The 18,831-nt window shown below is 34.7% G+C and overlaps 3 protein-coding genes across 6 annotated transcripts; 1 reads left to right on the top strand and 2 right to left on the bottom strand.

The window, feature by feature from the left end:
* The first annotated feature begins 831 nt into the window (after window positions 1-831).
* LOC137829902 (uncharacterized) lies at window positions 832-2,851 on the top strand. The gene has a single exon (XM_068636925.2). The coding sequence runs from the start codon at window positions 1,534-1,536 to the stop codon at window positions 2,518-2,520; it is 987 nt and encodes a 328-aa protein (XP_068493026.1). The 5' UTR covers window positions 832-1,533; the 3' UTR covers window positions 2,521-2,851.
* A 1,362-nt stretch (window positions 2,852-4,213) lies between these two features.
* Window positions 4,214-9,839, bottom strand: LOC137829903 (adenine phosphoribosyltransferase-like protein, putative (DUF2358)). 4 transcript variants are annotated; one of them, XM_068636928.2, is made up of 8 exons: window positions 9,703-9,839; window positions 9,455-9,630; window positions 9,272-9,366; window positions 8,837-8,902; window positions 8,568-8,650; window positions 5,361-5,407; window positions 4,621-4,699; window positions 4,214-4,517 (listed from the first exon to the last, which is right to left on the bottom strand). In XM_068636928.2, the coding sequence occupies exons 1-8, from the start codon at window positions 9,754-9,756 to the stop codon at window positions 4,437-4,439; spliced, it is 681 nt and encodes a 226-aa protein (XP_068493029.1). In that variant the 5' UTR covers window positions 9,757-9,839; the 3' UTR covers window positions 4,214-4,436. The 4 variants fall into 4 exon arrangements, with proteins under 4 accessions (XP_068493029.1, XP_068493027.1, XP_068493028.1 ...); XM_068636926.2 differs by lacking the exons at window positions 4,214-4,517; window positions 4,621-4,699; window positions 5,361-5,407 and adding an exon at window positions 5,592-6,416; XM_068636927.2 differs by lacking the exons at window positions 4,214-4,517; window positions 4,621-4,699; window positions 5,361-5,407 and adding an exon at window positions 5,999-6,404.
* A 1,715-nt stretch (window positions 9,840-11,554) lies between these two features.
* ZDS (zeta-carotene desaturase) lies at window positions 11,555-18,457 on the bottom strand. The gene is made up of 14 exons (XM_068636923.1): window positions 17,824-18,457; window positions 17,494-17,618; window positions 17,136-17,270; window positions 16,897-16,969; window positions 16,735-16,808; window positions 16,448-16,552; window positions 15,909-16,153; window positions 15,734-15,821; window positions 15,586-15,628; window positions 15,337-15,493; window positions 15,088-15,216; window positions 14,485-14,557; window positions 12,590-12,754; window positions 11,555-11,853 (listed from the first exon to the last, which is right to left on the bottom strand). The coding sequence occupies exons 1-14, from the start codon at window positions 17,990-17,992 to the stop codon at window positions 11,689-11,691; spliced, it is 1,746 nt and encodes a 581-aa protein (XP_068493024.1). The 5' UTR covers window positions 17,993-18,457; the 3' UTR covers window positions 11,555-11,688.
* Between the last annotated feature and the right edge of the window lie 374 nt (window positions 18,458-18,831).

Below are 18,831 nucleotides of genomic sequence, written 5' to 3'. Positions count from 1 at the left end.
GTATATAGAAGAATAATAATTAAAGAAAATTAAATAACTTAAATAAAGGATATTTCTTCCTGCATCCATCAAAGTTCTTCCTATATCTCACAATATCCGAAAAGACAATTTTACTATTTTTTTAATTGACTAGATTTTCCAAAATCTACTTGAACAGCCCTTTTCAGAATTTGTAAGTATATTCCAGAAAATATTTTCTGGAAATTTCATGAAATATTTGTCATTTTACCTATTTTATGGATTGCATGAAGAAGAGGAAGAAACACCCTAGCTTAAAAGTTAGAATTTAACTGAACTAACTTTGAAGTAACTTATGGCTTATAAGCTAAAACCCCCTAAATGATCTAGTGATTAGACTTGAAAAGGATATAAAATATCTTTAAAAAAAACTATAAAAATATTTTATGAATAAAACAAAGTCTCAAATTCAAAATGCTGTATGAGATATAGCCTATAAGTATATAACGTGTCACACGAGCAAACAAAAATTAATATAAAACATACTATCATCACTCTATTGATAGAATCTTTGAATAATTTATACGAGGTCTTAACTGGACATACTATTAAAAGAAAGAAAACAAAAAAATAATGAATATATATATATATATAGAGAGAGAGAGAGAGTTTGCAAGTAAAATTAGTTGTAGTCCAATGACGAATTTACACAAATATTATACACTATTGAACTATAAAGCCAGTATAGTTAGACAATTTTCTTTTACAAACCATGCATATTTTTTTCTCCAGAAACATGAAATCTGATCAAACTTATACACAACAAAACTTTTCTTCTAAATATCTAATCTAGAAGAATACATATCCAAAACTCAAAATAAATTTATTGGCCAAGAAAGAAAGTATAAATTATACACTCTATATGTCAGCTGTGACCTAATAGAAAGAAAAAAAATGGATAATGTGAAAAGTCAGTTATTCCTGTCGCCCCCTTTAACTCCGTGCGTAAACATAAGACACGATCATTTTATGTCCAATGCTTGTGATATTCAAAGTTCAAACATCATAAAAGGGATTTATGACATCTCATTTCATTTAAAGGAAACTGAGAAGGGAATGATTAAAAAGAAAACGGTCAAGGCATAAAATAGTTGTTAATTTTCTATCCCTTCTAATTTGAATGACTTGGAAAGTTGAAGAGCCAAGTGCAACCCAGCTCAGCAGCACACATACGAGGGACAGAAGGCTTTTAAGGTTTTTCAAAGGCGTAAATCAAGGAAGCCAACGAACTCTATGTGAAAGACTAGCACATAAAGCCTCGTCGTGCTCTCCCTCTTTTTCTTTTTAATATCAACCAAGACTTGCATTTTCATTATTGGTTCTACACTTTTGCCAACATCTCAAAACAACACAACCTTAAACATTCAACACAAGTCCAACAAAATTTCCCCCCAACACATAAAGCCAACAAACACACACTCACTCCTATACCGATAGTAAACCAAGCAAATCAAGCAACCAAACATTAACATTTGAGAAACACACACACGTCCAAGAAGGAAGAAACAACACAACATGATCCCAGCTTGTTTCAGCCAACCCAACACACCTCCCAGCTCAAGCACCACTCAAGTGCCCCAGAACCTAGTAACCTGCATATACCAAACTCAAATTTGCAACTCCCCCACGTACCTCACACTCACCTGGTTCAGAACACTTCTTTCTCACTCCTTAACCATTTATGCTCCTCACACCTTCTCCATCACCATCACTCTCAACCCTTCAACCTTCTCCTTCTTCCGAACTCGACCAGGATCCAAATCCATCTACCTCACACGCCCCCACAAACGTTCTCAGAAAATCAAACTTCACTGGGACTTCTCTGCAGCACTGTTCAGTACTCGAAACTCGGCTGAGCCTGAGTCATGCTTCTACCTTGCAATCTGCTGCAATGGCAGGGTTGAATTCTTTCTGGGTGACCTTTTTCTTATTCTTCCCCTGCAGCTTTCAACTCACCAAACAAGCGACCAAACTCTTATGTCCAGAAGGGAGCACGTGTTTGGAAGCACGAGTTACGTGTCAAGGGGCGAGTTCATGGGTTCCAAACGTGAAATAGAGATTGAATTATGCAGTGGAGAAGTGCTGAGGGTGAAAATGGATGGTCAGGTTTGCGTGGTGGTGAAAAGGCTGGCGTGGAAATTCAGAGGCAACGAGAAAATCTTCATTGATGGTGTTGAAGTAGAGTTCTACTGGGACGTGTTGAGTTGGGTGGTTGACAGTGAAAACGGCAATGGCTATGGTGTTTTTGTGTTTCAAGTAGGTGATGGTGGCGCAGTGTGGCCTGAAATGGTGGGGCCAGAGAAGAAGTTGATGAAGAAGAGGCTGATGGGACCCACTATGGCGTCTTCAATTGCAACACTGTCGCCGTCAAGCTCTGGTGTGTTGCAGTGGACGGAGGAGAGCAGTGATGGAGGGAGGAGCTCGTGCTCTTCATCAACTAGGTCGTGTGGGAGTAGTAACGGTGGTTTCTCTTTGTTGCTCTACGCTTGGCGGAGAGACTAAACTCTAAAATTTTGAAACAGGATTGGTTCATTGTTCTTTTGCATATTCATGATCTCACTTATGAAAATTGATTTTCAACTTGTGTTTCAATTAATGAAACTACTGTTTTCATGAGATTTCAACTTTGAATATTGCCCTGTATCCTCAACTTTCTGTATATCTTGTACAGTTATTTTATTCCTATTGGGAATTATTTATCTTAAGTTGTCTTCAAGTTGTGTGAACAAAATAGCTAAATGGTTATCCGTTTCTACTCCTCTACACCAAGTGGAACTATCAGAGGTTCATGGTAACACTTTAAGTTATAATGGAAAAAATGAGTTTTATAAAACATGCCGTGCAACAATCTTATATATATATTTTTAAAGATTAAGGCAGAGCAAAGTTGCAACCAGGTGCCCACGCACCACTATCGTTGCACATTGGATTCTCGGATTCAATACCATAGCAGTCTCATAGACCCCATTAGACATCATATGGTAGGCAAAATACAGATAGAAAGGTAACTATATCTTTCTTTAAAATATCGGCATGTTGGAGATTCTCTGCAACAGGACTTCGTTATTTACTACCACTTTCTAACATTAAATCTACCCCTGGGCTTCAGAACTAGTATGTAATGAATTTGGCATGTGAGAGAGGCCCAGAAGATTGTAAAACCTTTAGTAGGCTGGCCGTTGAAATAGTAAGCCACATTGTTAGAGATTGCAACTCCAAATTCGTATGTTTCATCCTACAATCTTCTATACTAAATGAATTAAAACGACCAACTTTCACATGACTTAGATCCTGGCCTTAACTCCTCCAAATCCACATTGCTGCATATGGAGTATTGTTTGGTCAAAAAGTAAGTACAAAAGCCTTCATAATTCTCAAATGCAACCAAAATATGGTTTAAGCAAATACTAATACCAAATCTACTAAAGATTGGGGATGGGCTATTAGCCTATTATGGATGAGGGTCAAACTGTAGGTAAAGAGAAATTTCATTTAAACTTTAAAGGTAGTAAAAGGTAATTTTGAACTTCATGGTTGTGCTGCAGTGGTCAGAGAGGAGGGAAAGAATAGCGGGGTGTCATAGAAAAAATTGTTCTGCTAACAGCACTATGACGCTGAACTTATGGTCTAGAGATGCTCTACACTAAACACTGATCTCACCCCATCATTATAGCAACAGACGCACGTCTTGTGGTGCAAATGATAAAGCTGATCCATCAAATGATGATTTAAATCACTCCATATTTCTTACAGGTACAGGCAAGTATGACCAATGCAACAAATTTAGAGTTTGTTCAGAAAAACTTCTCCGTAATTACCTTTAAAATAAGAGAATAAAATGGAAAAAATAAACAAACTTCCTCATAAAAGTAACATATTTTATTAAAATTCCCTAAAAAAAATTAAATTTGAATTTTAGCTTAAATATAAACTAATGTTAGTTTACCGGTAAAACTTATTTTATTTCTTATTTTCTTCTTTTATAAGTAATTATGAAGAATTTTTTTCAGACATACACTTTTTTCAAACATACAATTAATGGAAAAGGGAATCTTTTGCCTGCTCAGCTTAATTTAGTGCACTGTCAACAATAAGTCTGTTTGCTTTTCTTCTGTGGCAGCTATGTACTTCTTGGATGACTGCCCGATTTTGGGAAACAGTTCTCCTTTCAAGCAAAAAATATTAGAACTAGAAGTTCAAATCCCAAAATTCCTTTTGATTTTTCATGTTGCGTATATGTACTGACATTCTCAATCAACTAATACACCATTTATAAACATTTTTTTCTAGAATATAAATATTCTGCAATCATGAAACAAACTGATAGCTAGGCGTATATTGCATCTTTAACGACTACATAAATTAATAATCACAATGAAATATATATTTACCAAGTGACTCCGTCCAAAAGTGCCATCTCAACCACCTGAGTTTAAGGAGAAAATCTGAAAAACTGCTTCAACTGCAGAAACGTTCCAACTCTCAACATGTCTAACAATCTGTCAAACAAAAAAGTAGCAGACACTAGTTAACATGGATCTCAAATCACATCAGTAGGTGCAAAGGTATACGTCAGAAAGAATAGGATGCATTTTGACTGACTCTGTAATCTTCATTTAATTCATAAACTGTGCTTCCATCAATAGAAATCAGAGGCCTCCAAGGAAGCTTTAAGTTGGTCCTGCATATCAGACCCCCCAAATAAATTAACAAAGAAGTTCAGAATTTAAAGAGATGAAATCATGGAATGGAGACCAGGCATGTGAGTTCAGATATCTTCTTAGGCAATGGTTCCTATTTAATAGATACATGGATACTTTAAGACCGGTGGCCATCGTAGCACACCTGACAAACCTAAGGAATCAACTAAGACTATAAAATTGACAACATATATTGTACCTAATTTCATTATACTGCAGTGCTACAGGCAGCAACCCATTAGGAATCCTATTAGTACTAAACTATGTGTTTGTGCTAAAGGTGAAAGATTCCAAATACAGAATTTTACGTATATTCAGGAATATCACCAAATTATTTCTATAATGGAATTTCACCGTTTTTCTTTTAGAGGCATTTTATCATTCTTTCAACAATGCATACATAGAGGGAACCAAGATAGTCTTCATTGATTCAATACAGGTACATATATACAACATATGACCAGGTTGTACAACTGAGCTAGCATTATACACCACAAGATTCAAAATTAAGAAAAGACTTTATTCTACCTTTTTTAACAACCCATTTCAAGTTTTGGGTAACTCCTTAACTGAGGGAATACAAAATGTTTGAGAAAAGAAATATAGATGGTTCATTCGTGCACACAAGGAGGGGACAAGCACCTTAGTTTCCAAGATGCCAGCACAAAATTTCTGTCAGAATCAACATCCTGCATTATGAATTATACCATGAGCAAAATTTCAAGATGTATCTTTTGAGTAAGCAGTGTAGCCCGAGAGGATAATGTCCTTTTAGTTATAGTTAGATCGAGAGACTGATTGAAAGAAACATTCAGCAATAAGGTGTTGTTTTACAGAATAAGGGCAGATAACAAAATAGAGGGAATAAGATACTGAAAGAAGAAAATAAATGAATTGAAATAAAATATATTGGTATTATTCTACATCTCTGCTGCCAATTGCAATACATTTATAATACTTGCAGTAACAAAAAAACTGACTGAAATACTTTCTCCTAAAGTTTAGGAACAGTTACTTTGACTAGAAAGACTTGTTCAACAAACAACTGAAACAAAAAAATAAATAAAGATGCCACGTGCAGTCTAAAAAAAAAAACTAACATTCCTCCTTGATTTTGGAACTGGAAACTCCAATCTTCTGTCTTAAGAACTCAAACTTGCTGGCTGGAAATGGCTTGGTAAACAAATCTGCAACTTGGTTTTCGATTTTGCAATAAACTAGAACAGCTCCATTTTTCTGTACCTCCTTTAAGAAGAACAACTTAATGATAAAATGCTTGGTTTTCCATGAAAAGGATTATGGGAAATAGCTATTGCAGCTTGATTGTCAACAAAAACGTTCGTACTTTCCTTCTGCTCTATGTTAAGATCGATTAAAATTTTCTCCAACCACAAGACTTGGTTATCAAAAGCTGTAGCAACAACAAATTCAGGTTTGGTTTTTTTCGATCATTGACAACAACTTCTTCATTACAGCTATCCAATTTAGACTTTTCTTTGCTTCTTCAAAATTTGCAGGTTCACACACAGAAACATTGCATCTTTCATAAATTTCGGACAGCAATCTGGTACCTCTTACTGGAACATAATCCACTAACTCATTTTGACAGCGGAAGGATTTCATAATCCTCCTCCAAGTAAGACTCCATTTTGACAGCACAAAGATGGTAGTTTTCTCCATCAAAGACTGGAGGTGCAACTTGTGAGAAATTTGAATCAACATCCATTTTCACAGGTCCGTAAGAAAAAAGCTCATGATACCAATTGTTGTTTTACATAATAAAGGCACATAGCAAAATAGAGGGAACAAAATACTGAAAGAAGAAAATATATGAATTGAAATAAAATAGATCGTTATTATTCTCCATCTCTGCTGCCAATTGCAATACATTTATAACACTTGCAGTAACAAAAAAACTGACGGAAATACTTTCTCCTAAAGTTTATGAATAGTTACTTTGACTTCAAAGACTTATTCAACAACTGAAACAGAAAAACAAATAAAGATGCCACGTGCAGTCTAAAAACAAATATCTAACATAAGGTGTTTAGTCGTGAGAATTGTAGGCTTTCAATTTGCAGAGAAAGACAACATAGGAACTTAACAAAGAGAAAGATGAGCACATATAATCAAAAGAGAGAAACAGATCTTTTAAGGGTCTAAACCATAACTCAAATGGGTAAGAAATGGTTTATCTAGACCATAGATTCAAAATTAATGCATCTGAATTGAACTACTTCAACAAGTGGAACTGAATCAAAATTTCAACGGTCAAGGTTCTCTGACATTCAAAATTTCAGCTCCAATAATTGCCAGTACCAGCCTATTTAAATGGATAATTCTGTGTCGGGAAAAACCCACACGCAACAAGGGCAGATGATGGGAACACATAAAGACACAGAGATCAAAAACAGTGAAAGACACAATTTTTTGAAGAACACCATAAATCATTCCAAAAATTAATTTGATCACCCTCCCAACAATCCAGAAAGTATTATCTAAAACAGTATCACAATATTCATTGATGTCAGGCCAAATAGAAGAAGAATGATAAGAAAACTTCAAATACTTAGATTTTAGGAATCTGACACGTATAATAATAGACCAAGGCATAGTAGTGTATTCAAAATCCTAAGCTAACCGAAGGAGACAGACTTTGTTTTCCATTTAACAATAACTAAACCAGCCTTAATAACATCTCCAATCCAAACGAAATTTCTAATCCACCAATTAACCTCCTTTAAAAGAATAAGAGGCCATTTATAAATTTAAAAATTGTATGCCATAATACCAAAAATAACAAAGTCAACTAATTGGATCCTTCTCATCATGCTTAAACTTTTACCTTTCGAAAAGGCTAATTTATTCTTAGCCTTCTCAGCCAAAGGCTGAAAATAACAAGACTTAGGAGCACCAACAAAAATCAGAACACCAAGATAATTAAAAGAAATAGAACCCCTATTGCAGCCTAAAATAATTTTAATTATGCCATTGAAAGAAGGATATATCTAATAAAGATTACAAGTTTTTTATAAACTTGAAAACCCTCTCCAAGTAGTGCATCATTCTACAACTCTACATCTTTTACTCGAGCATTACAAGTAATGATAATCGCTTTATCTCTCATAAGAGACTATGTCACATCTCTTAGAATAGTGTATTCCTTCTGCTTGGTTGCATAACATAAATATTGGTGGGGTGGCGTGGCTCCATGCATGAACATGAAGTGGTAGATATTAAGTACCCCAGCATCCCAATATCCGGTTAAAAGTGAAATCCCCTTCATCTAAAGACTTCTCATAAGGCAAAGATTAGATTCCAGAACATAATACTTCAGAATGCATTGGAAAGAAATCTCCCACTTTGGTTAACGTTTATAAACTTATAATGATTTTCTCAAAAACATGGAAAGTCAAATTTGGTTTAAAATACAATTCTATTTACACCTCTAAAACTTGACCATTTTCTCAATATAACTATGGAATATCCAAACGCAAAAGGCCATCCTATGCCAATAGTCATGCCAAGTCCAATGTTGCCCACCCACTCCCCATTTGTACATTCTTCCAGGTGATGCTTGGATATTCTCTGGCTTAGCAACAAAGGAAAATAAAGTTTTCTGATCATGAACACATCACTCTTATTCACTCCCAGTTAATTTGAATCTTCTTAATGTGTAACCAAAACAAGTGTAAATGGTTTTAATGAGGAAGATTAATGCACTGCACTTTTTCTTTTCAACAAAAGAGTGCCTTTGGACAAGAATTCCAACAGGGAGACAACCTTTTATATGCATTTACAAGTTGTACGACTAGGAGTATAAAGTTTTAATTTACAGAGAATATCTACCTTCTCAATCTTTTGTAGTATAATGGATGCCTGGTCAAAGAATGGAACTAGCAATTTCAAGTTTCGTGCGTATAACTCCCTACCTGTATTACCATGCATCATATAGCTTCAGTTGATTGAACATTGTTCAAAGTGATGTTTTCTTTTTTTTCTGTAACAACAACTAGTAACTGATGAAAAGTAAGCAGAAGAAGAGAAGACATGCCAAGCCAAGCACAAGGGGAAGAGTAAAACACAAGTTACTATAGGTATAAGGCAAGAATTCTTACCACGAAATTTAATAGTTGGGTCTTCAAAGATACAGTTCTCAGCATAAATTGAAGAAGTGAAGTTCCCTAGTTGCCAAACAAAAGTGAGAAATGCGTCCATTAATTTAAGCCGTATAATTCATATCTGCAAGCACGATCCCGCTTGCAAAAATTTAGAGACAGATACCATACCAGGAAAATAAAACTGATGTCATCACCGCAACAATAAAATAAATGGAAGTAAAAAAAAATAGCCAGAAGATGCTAAACAGGGAAAGATAATATTAAGAATTTATAGACTATTTGAAAGCACAGTCAGAAGTCATTGTTAAAATAAACAGATATATCATACACGGTAATATTACCTTAAGACTACTTTATATTGAGAATGCATAAACTACTACAAAAGAAACTTGTAACAAAATGTTTGCTAAGAGGAGAATGAAAGAATGTTACCTGTTACGAAATAAGCGTTGTCGTAATCAGATTTGATGATACTTAGAACATCATCGACGGTTGAAATTGGGAATTGATCACTCTGTTTCTCAAAGCTGCATATAAATAAGTGGGAGTGAGTAATTAGAAGATATGTAGATTATGGTAAGTAAATAAGGTTGCAGATTGAGCAGGTATAGACACCTTGATTGATCAAAAGAAGGAGAGAAAAGCCTCAAGAGCTCTGTCACTCCGGTCACCACTATTTTCAATATCTGAGGGGTTTCACTTTCACTTTCTTTGTTCATACTAGCATAAGTGTTCATGCTTTTGAGCATGTTAGTGTTTGAGCACCTTTGGACTCCATGATTCCTTCGAAACTGCAATTGCAACGCCACAACAAAAATCAGATGAGTTAAATTAGATTTGTTATGATGTAGAAATAGTAGTACCTGGTTGCGAGAAGGTAGTAGAGGGGTTCCACTGAAGCACCATAGTTTTGCCATTTCCAAAAGCTTCTCTCACTCTCTACTACGGGATTTGGGTTCTCAATTGCTCACTACATCACCTGCTTATGTTTATTCTTTTAATTAAATTTATGTCCAAAAGAATTACCAATTTTCTTTAATTCAATATTTGTGTAAATATATTTTCTAGCGTCAGTGCATAAGAATTAAGTGTGAAAGTTTTTATCCTTAACCCGTTAGAAATTAAGGTAAGTATAATTTTTAAATTAGTTAACTTATGTACATACAAAAATTTAATTGAATAAAAGAATAAAATGTTTTATTGTTAGATGTTCTATTTTTGGGAAATTCTTCCTGCACCCCATGCTGCTTTTTTTTCCTCTATCTCATATTTCAAAAATATCCAAATTACCTTGTACATTTTTCATTTAATTTTTTTTATTCATAATGTGGAATCGGGAAACTTTTTGGATCATTGAATTCAAAAATTAAAATTTATGATTTTTTTATATTTCACATTCTATATTTTACTATACAAAATTTATATTTTAGAATCTACAAAATGTCTAGAATATAAATTTATAGTTTGAAATTTGTATTATGTATTGCATAATTTGAAATGAATTTTTTTAAAGTATGAAATACATGAAGAAATTATGAAATTAAATTTTTTCGCATATTAAATATTGTACTGTTTTCTACTCAAAACTACTTGATATTTGTTGTATGACGTTTCTTCTTGTAACTTTATAGCTTCTTAAAATATCAAAAAATATATTTTATTTTATTGACGTTTTTCATTTTGGAATAGATGATCTAGAAAACTTTCCATTATAGAATTCAAAATGTATTCTTCAATTACAAATATCTTCTGGATTTTATAATTTAGAATAAAATTTTAAAAAAAATTCAAATTCTGTAATTTAAAATATACTTTTAAAAAAAAATTGGATTGTAAAAGATATTTTGAAATTGGAAATATCTTCCAGATTAATCACAAAGTATAAAAAAAAAATCATTTTCAGGTTGAGGAATCTGGAATGTAGGATGAATTGATCTTTTCCGCTGATCTATGAGGTGTCAGGAGAAGCCTTGGAGGTGCAGAAAGAAAGAGTCATGTTGTACTTTAGGCCAGTAAAGAACAACTGAGCCGATACTATAATATCTCCCTCTTTTATTGGACAACTTCTTTCTCCACTCCATATTTTTCTCCTACACCCTTTAATTTTCTGAAAGTATTCATTTTGTCCTTTCTGATTTATTAGTCATTGGTGTTAAAATATTGCTTTGGATATTGAATTGGAAAATAGTATCATTTTGGACATGAAAATGTGTAAGTGTTGAAGTTAATTAATTTTTTTGAATATAAGTTTTTCAAAAACAATTCAAAGGGTTAAATAAGTATGGAAGTGACTCTGACTTTCATGTTATTTTCGGATTGAACAGTCTACAAGTTTTTAAGATAGTAACCTAGAATAATAATTTCATATTCAGCAAATTAGACATCAAATTATCCGAAAGGCAATTGTGGCGACCCAGATCATACATAGTTTATAATGAACTGATTTTCAAATTGCATTGTCTTAAAAGGGCATTCTACTAAAAGAATTTTGGATTCTGGAATTCATAGATTGTTACCAAAACATCTAATGAAAATATATAAATGTATTTTATATTGCATAATTCAAATTATAACTATGAGTTCTAGATTATGCAATCATGGAGTTACGGGAAGTAAGAGTCTCTTCATTGAGTTCTAAGGCCCATCAATACAGGTAATCCTATTATTATTGATTTAACAATGAGTGCATGCAACGCAATTGATAGACACCGGATATTAGAACGATGAACTTCACTTGCAAACAATTATTTCTGGAATTACTTTTCGATTGAATATACATTCTAAAATGTTGCATGGCAAAACAACAAACTTGCTTCACCTCAAATTTGAATACCCCAGAAGGAAATATCTCATACTAGGCTCAATTCATCTTTAGTATTCGTAAATTCTAGGTCGTCTTTCAACTCAGCATCAACCTCCTTCCGCAATGCCACTAATCCTTCCCCTGCGTTACAGATATAGGCCGAAGCTTGTCTGCCAGACAAAGTTGCACCTTCCATGCTGTCTATGTAGTCCTGAACAAACAAAAAATCAGAGGCATGTTCATGTAAGTAAATAAATAATAAAAGTGAGTGGTATCAAATTTGGAAGCATGGTGAAAGAACATACTGATCTCTATTGAAAAAGCATGTACACTGTAAATATTTATTGTTGTATACTCGTAAAATTTTCCACAGACCAATTTACTTAGGAGTGAAAGCTGTTTTTTTAATCAGCTAAAAGTATTTTGTATATAAGGAGTATTTGAGTGCTCTATTTTTGTGCAAGAGAAAGTAGGGAATGTCTATTGCCTTTACCACTTTCCACACGTCAATTGTCACTTCTATTCAAATGATTTTTATCTAAAATTCCTTTTTCTTTGTTTATCAAACTATTAATTGAACAAGAATGCCACTAAATTCATGAGTGGCAAAAGACACCAAGAATTTTTTTAATCCTGAATCCGGAAACTGAAATAGGGAGAAGAAAATACACAATTTCTAGATAGATGTTGGTATCACAACACAGTAATCCCATTCAAATAAATATAGCAGCAGAAATTTATTGTCAGTGTCATAAAAGCCACTTCACTTTCTAAATTGTTTTCAAAGGTTATACCAGAAGCCCAGGGGGGCTATATAAGTATTTGTAGGTAACTGACTGCTGTAGCATGACATGAAAAGACAAAAAGCATCTCGATACATGATTTTAAGGGTTATATATTATATTCGTAGAAGAAGCACAAATTATATGATAGTAAAGACAGTGTACCTGTTTTGTGTAAGAGCCAGCAAGAAAGAAATTCTTCACTGGTGTTATTTGATCTGGTCTAAATGGATCTTTGCCGGGTCCCTCACGGTACAGAGATTGGCCAATTTTAACAACAGAAGACCAAGTCACTTCCAAACCTTGAGCCGATGGAAACAGTGACAAAACCTAGTAAAAAAACTCAAAATCAATATAGTGACAAGAGAATTGAATATCTACTACCACTAACTTGAAATCACCTAAAATAAACCACAAAATGAAACATGTGACGTGGCTTATGATAGAAATAATAAAATGATATGTTGATGATTACCGAACAATCCAATCAGGCATCAAATTAGCAGCCTGAAAAAATATGCACCAAATGAACATGTACAAATTCAACCAGTAACATCTTTTGAGATACATTGAAAGAATTGTTTGTAATTATGTGTTGTGTCATCAATGCAAGACCTCTTGAGAGAGTTAGACAGTGTAGTAACCGTCTGAGAAGGGTAGCTCAGATCACAAGGTCGTGTCTATTGGGTCATTTGAAGGAGGATACACCTAGGAGATTCGACACCAATGAATCATAAGTCAACACATATAAGAGATTACGACACTACATTCAACCAAAAATCTTAAAGCAATGAGTTTGTGGGTCTTCTTCCTTATATGTTGTTCAACTTTCTCATTTTACTTAATGTGAAACTCAAACTCAGACTTGGATTCCTAACAATCTCTTCCTCAAGTGTGAGTCATTTTCACATTGGTACTCCTCGAGTAGAAACATTTTTAACCATTAATACCTCAGTGGTTACCCTTACTTATACTGTCATTCATCATAACAGGACATTGCCTGAAACATCCGTCAAGAAGAGACTTTCGATATAGGGAGCATTCTATATTGTACTCATCTTAGTCGGTCACTAAGATGAACCATCAACTCTAATTCCACTGTTGGGTCATCGAGGGGGCATACACTATGGAGATTCAGATTCAACACCAATAAACCATGAGTGAACCCATATAAGAGACTATGACAGCAACTCCAACAAAAAACTTAGACAATGGATTTGTGGGTTTTACTCCTTATATGTTGTTCAACTTTTTCATTTTTACTCAAACCCACACTTGGATTTCTAACAACGTCATAAATCAGCATGATAGCTGCTAGAGAGAAAAAAAAAATACTAAAAAGGTGTTGCAGCTACTGCAGACCAAAACATAAATGCTCGAAGAGCACGGCGGTTGCTGGGGAACAAAAGTACTCATAGGGTACAACGGTTGCTAGACAACAAGAATGCTTATAAAGGGTGTTGTCACTGCAGGAAAACAAAAGTGTTTGAAAGGTGCAGTGGCCGCCGAAGAGCAGAAAATGCTCTGAGAATGCAGCGGCTGCTAAAACAAAACATGCTTTGAGAGCACAGAGCTACCAGAGAACAAAAATGCTTGGAGAGGAGAAACTTTTGGGTAGCAGAAGTGTTCATAGGGTGGAGCGGCTGTCAGAGAGCAAGAAAATTCTCATGGGTGCAGTGGCTACGGAAGAGCATAAAATGTTGCAATGGTATTGTTTACCCCATACAGAAGGTCAAAGTGAGAAAGTTGGGGCTAGTGCTTCTAGTGAAAAAGTCCGGTCTAGCAACAGATTAGTAACAAAACAGGTCACCACTCTGATACCATAATCAAAGGATTGCTTGTAATTATGTTCTGTGTAATTGAAAGGTGACTGTAATCAAATCATATCTTTAACAATATCATTTGAAGTTGAATGCTTAATGATCAAAATAAATCAACACAGTAAACACACTCCATCATAAGCTTCAAACTTTTGATGCACGATTTTCATGTCACTAATAAATCAACGGTGAAAATATCCAAAACCAGAATAAGAGAAATATAATTTCTTTTTAACCAACCTGTTTTGCTACCCTTGCAATGATTTCATCATTTGGTAAGGGCATGTATGGATCTCCTGGCGTTAGAACACATCTGACAAAGATATTAGCGTTATATACTTAGAAGGTCAATACTAAATCAAATATTATATGTATGCTGATGATCAATTTTTAATACTATGACAAATTTACTCATTAGGCTTCATTAGTGGGTTTTGGTTTGGTCCCCCTCCTTTTGCATTTCTTTTTTCTTTTAATTGTATTAAGAATGTTGTATATGATCGGTACAGGTTGTAGTGCTAACCTGGTTTAATATTCCAAGTTGTATAGTGATGCAATAGCATTCTTTCTTTTGATTAAAAAAAGCTGATAATGTATTTATAGCCATGGAACCAAAAGCAATTTATGAAGCAATGGGAACCTTAAGATCTTAAAATATAGTCCAAATTTTCAATATTCCTGCAACTGTAAGTTGTTTTTATTGATCCACGTATAATAATGATTATGCTGACTGCAGAATACTCAAGCAAGTCACTTAAAATCTTTCTTAAAATATGTTCCAGTTAGTTAATGAACTGATGAGTGAAAGTGAAAATTTAGAACTCTGAAATTACAAACACTTACTGGAGCAATGATCCTTGTCCCTCAATGTAATAATCTTCTGGAGATGAAAGTGCCAGGTCTGCAAAGCAAGAAAAATCTGCATCGGGTGTATAGAGAAGATTATCCAACCCAATAGCTTTCCTCAGTTGCCTGCCGTGCATGAAGAAGTTCAACAATGATGATCAAAATTAAAACATTTCAATCTTTATTGTCAAACAAAAGTACCTCACTCTATAGTTTCTATATGGACCCTAAAATTCAGAGAATTACCTTGACTTTTCTAGATCCTGCAACTCTGTAACCCAACCATTGTATCTGAGTTGCACAGTAACTACAGGAACTCCAACTAGTTCATAGATGTTATTGAAAAACTTCTGTTCCCTCCATTCCGATGGAATTAATCTCTTAATTCCGGGAACATCACAAGCTGGCATCACGTAAATGACAGTAAGGCGTTATTGAAGATTATTGGCAAAATAAGGAATGAATACAAAATCCAAGGAAAAGTAATCTACTAACCAGCAACATAAGCATCAGCTTTCACAATTTTCTTGGCAGTAGCCTACGAAAATAAAAGTTAACAAGGTATTAACTATAAAGATTCTGAGGATGTAACTAGTATTCTAACCAAGCACGTAAAGAATTCAAACAAGAAAGCAGATATCACCTTTGACATGGAAAGTCCTGTAACATAAATACTCCCATCAGCAGTTTTGTCATAAAGTAGTTCTCTGCATCCCCATCTAAGATGGAACCTGTTCCAGCAGCTTATGAGGATATAAATACGGAAAAAATTGAATTGGAAAGTCATGGTGGAAATATTCTTCTATCTAGAACTATACCTGCCCCCTCTATCCGTGATGTACTTCCTGATGGGACCACTCAGATAAACGTCTGGTGAACCCTTCAGCATTCGCAAAAGGGAAGCCTCAGTCTTTGTGGCAAACAATGCAAATATGGTAAGCATGCAGCGGGCACTGATATTATCACAGTCAATAAACCCAAGCGCATAGGCAACTGGATCCCACATTTTCTGAATACTCATGCGTGTGCCACCTTTGGATAAAAACCAATCTGAAAAACTAATCTGTAACAAAATCACAAATTGGTTAAAAGAAAAAGTTTGGACACTGAGAAAGATGATAGACAAACACAATCAATACAAAGAGAAACAGTAAATTTAGATTCCAGGAAGTTAGTTTGAAATTTTTACTTTTTGGTATACACAGAACCTTCACACTTACTCCTATTGTATGTGTGTGCATGTATGACTATGCTATGCTGAGTGGAAGAGCATGTTTAAGAACACACAGAAACTGGGGGCACAGACAATCAGGAAGCATTATTCAGAAATAGAGCGAAAAATAATGAATCCTCTTACACTATCCAAATTCCTTATGTCCCTCAGTGCACCATCTGGATCAATAAGAGCTTTGACAACTGGACTCTGTGCAAGAGCCACGGCATTTCTAGCCTTGTCATAGGTCTGTTCATAAACAATATGTAAAGTTAGGTACAATGATAGTCCCACTGAGGAAAATCAAATGAACAAATATACGTTTTTGGAGATTCAAATATATTATTTTCTAGTTCTGCATAATACTGATGAGTGATGACCAAGTCGTGTAATTTAAACAAACATGATAATAGAATATATAATGTGATTACATTAAGCTGATTTGTGGTCAAAAATGCCCTTATCCCGTGTATTGGTGCTCCAACTGGGAAGCGAAAATCTAGTTCTGCGCACGAAAACTAAAGTTATTCACAATGCTGTGGTGGAAATTGTGGAGAAGCAAAATAATGACGAAAATGAAGCACAAACCATACCTCCAATTTGACCTCCTTTGTTAACAAAAGTGTGAGTGTGATCCTTTACAAGTAGATTGTTATGTGCACCCACCTAGTCACCCAAGCACTGAAGAAGTTACAAACAAACGGATGCCCCAAAATTGTACACAAAAAACAAAGTGAACAGTACATGTTTCACGGCTAAAAAAGAGGGAGGAAGAATCCAGGTTTTAGAGATGAAGAAGACTATGCACTGACTGCAAGTGAAAACAGCTTACCTTTTTCAACAATCGGAAAAGATTGTTGTAGCAACCAAAGAAAACATGCAAACCCATTTCAATGTGATTCCCACGTTTGTCAACAAAGGAACCAACTTTGCCACCAATAAAAGACCTTGACTCATATATATCGACCTGAATGATAGAATTTTGAAGAAAACGTATAAAAAAAATAGAAATACATCAGCTGTTATACCCCAATGCACTCAACACCTGAATTATAAAATCAAACAAACTGATCAACGATCAAGGAATCATTCCCTTTTACTTCAGAAGTAACTTTACAACGTAATAAACCACAACATCCAATCTCAAAACATGACGATTAAGAGAGAAAAAGAGGGAGAAGGAGCTAAACCTCGTGGCCTTGATCCAAGAGTTCCACTGCAGTTGACATGCCTGCAAGCCCAGCTCCAACAATAGCCACTTTCAGCTTGGGTCCTCGATAATGTTCAGGTTCCGGCGGAAACAACCCTTTCGGTGCTGCAAAGTCAAAACTACAGTTTAACAAAAATTATCTAAACTTTCTGACACATCCCACCCTTCAATTTCCCTCCCCTCCAGCACTCCCCAAAATGAAAAAAGATAAAAAAAAAAAAAAAAAAAAAAAAAAAAAAAAACAGCGCTAAGATAAGTGTAGCCTCGAAATTGAATTCGGATTCCACAAAATGAAGGGTAAAATACAAACCGTTAACGCTCATGTCGGAAACATTATCATCTAAGGAGCAACGAAGGCGAGACTTGTGGGTCTTGGAGAAACGGGCAGTGAAGGGGGAAAAGAAGCCAGTAGAGTCTCCTCCTCGAGTTGCGGAGAAGGAAGTAGCCGCCGAACATTGAATGAGAGACGCCATAGCCATGAGCGTAAACAGAACGACAACAACCGACTCTGTCGCAAAGGATGGAACTAACGAGGTTGTGTTGTGTTTTGTGTGTGAAGCGAATGGAGGGAATCTGGATACGTAGGCTGAAGGAGATGCCGGAATGGAAAAATTGTCTTGTAGTAGAATTGTGGGTGGTGATCACACGCAAATTAGAAGATGTATCGAGTTATTATTAATTTAAATAATAAATTACGATGAAGATAATAATAATAATAATAATAATAACAATAATTGCAATTGAATGAATATATTGTTGCCTTTGCCTACTCTACTGGAAATGGAAAATGGAAAATGGAAGTGGCATTGCCACTTTCCGTTGACGACAGATAACGGACCAATGCACCTTCTCTCTCGAACACTCTCTCGCTTTTTGACTCTTTTGGAACTTCACTTCTTCTCTTTTTTTTATTTATCTTTTCCCTCCTTATTTTCGTCTCTTACGTGTCACTTATTCGTGGCCTTAACATTTTTATCCACTCACCCTATTCTTTTCCCTCTCACTTTACATCCACCATTTTTCTACTAAACACACCCCTCTACTTTCGTTACCTGATCTATTTAGGGGAAATAATTTTTCATATTAAGAATAGACCATTATTTGTAAAAATATTTCGGTTTAAAGTTTACTTACGAAAATAATTTAACACAGGTTTCAGAGACCTTATTCTGTGTTTATCTCTTACCTTTTTTTTCTCCCGGTTTTTAAAGTAATTAATGAATTATTTAATGTATAATTATGTAATTAAGATAAACACATGTAATTGGTATGTAAGATTTAATTTTATTAAATGCTATATAATTATTAATCATTCTGA

Source organism: Phaseolus vulgaris, chromosome 7, assembly GCF_051622355.1.
Source record: "Phaseolus vulgaris cultivar YP4 chromosome 7, ASM5162235v1, whole genome shotgun sequence".
Lineage (NCBI taxonomy): Eukaryota > Viridiplantae > Streptophyta > Magnoliopsida > Fabales > Fabaceae > Phaseolus > Phaseolus vulgaris.
This window is presented reverse-complemented; position numbering and strand designations above follow the sequence as displayed.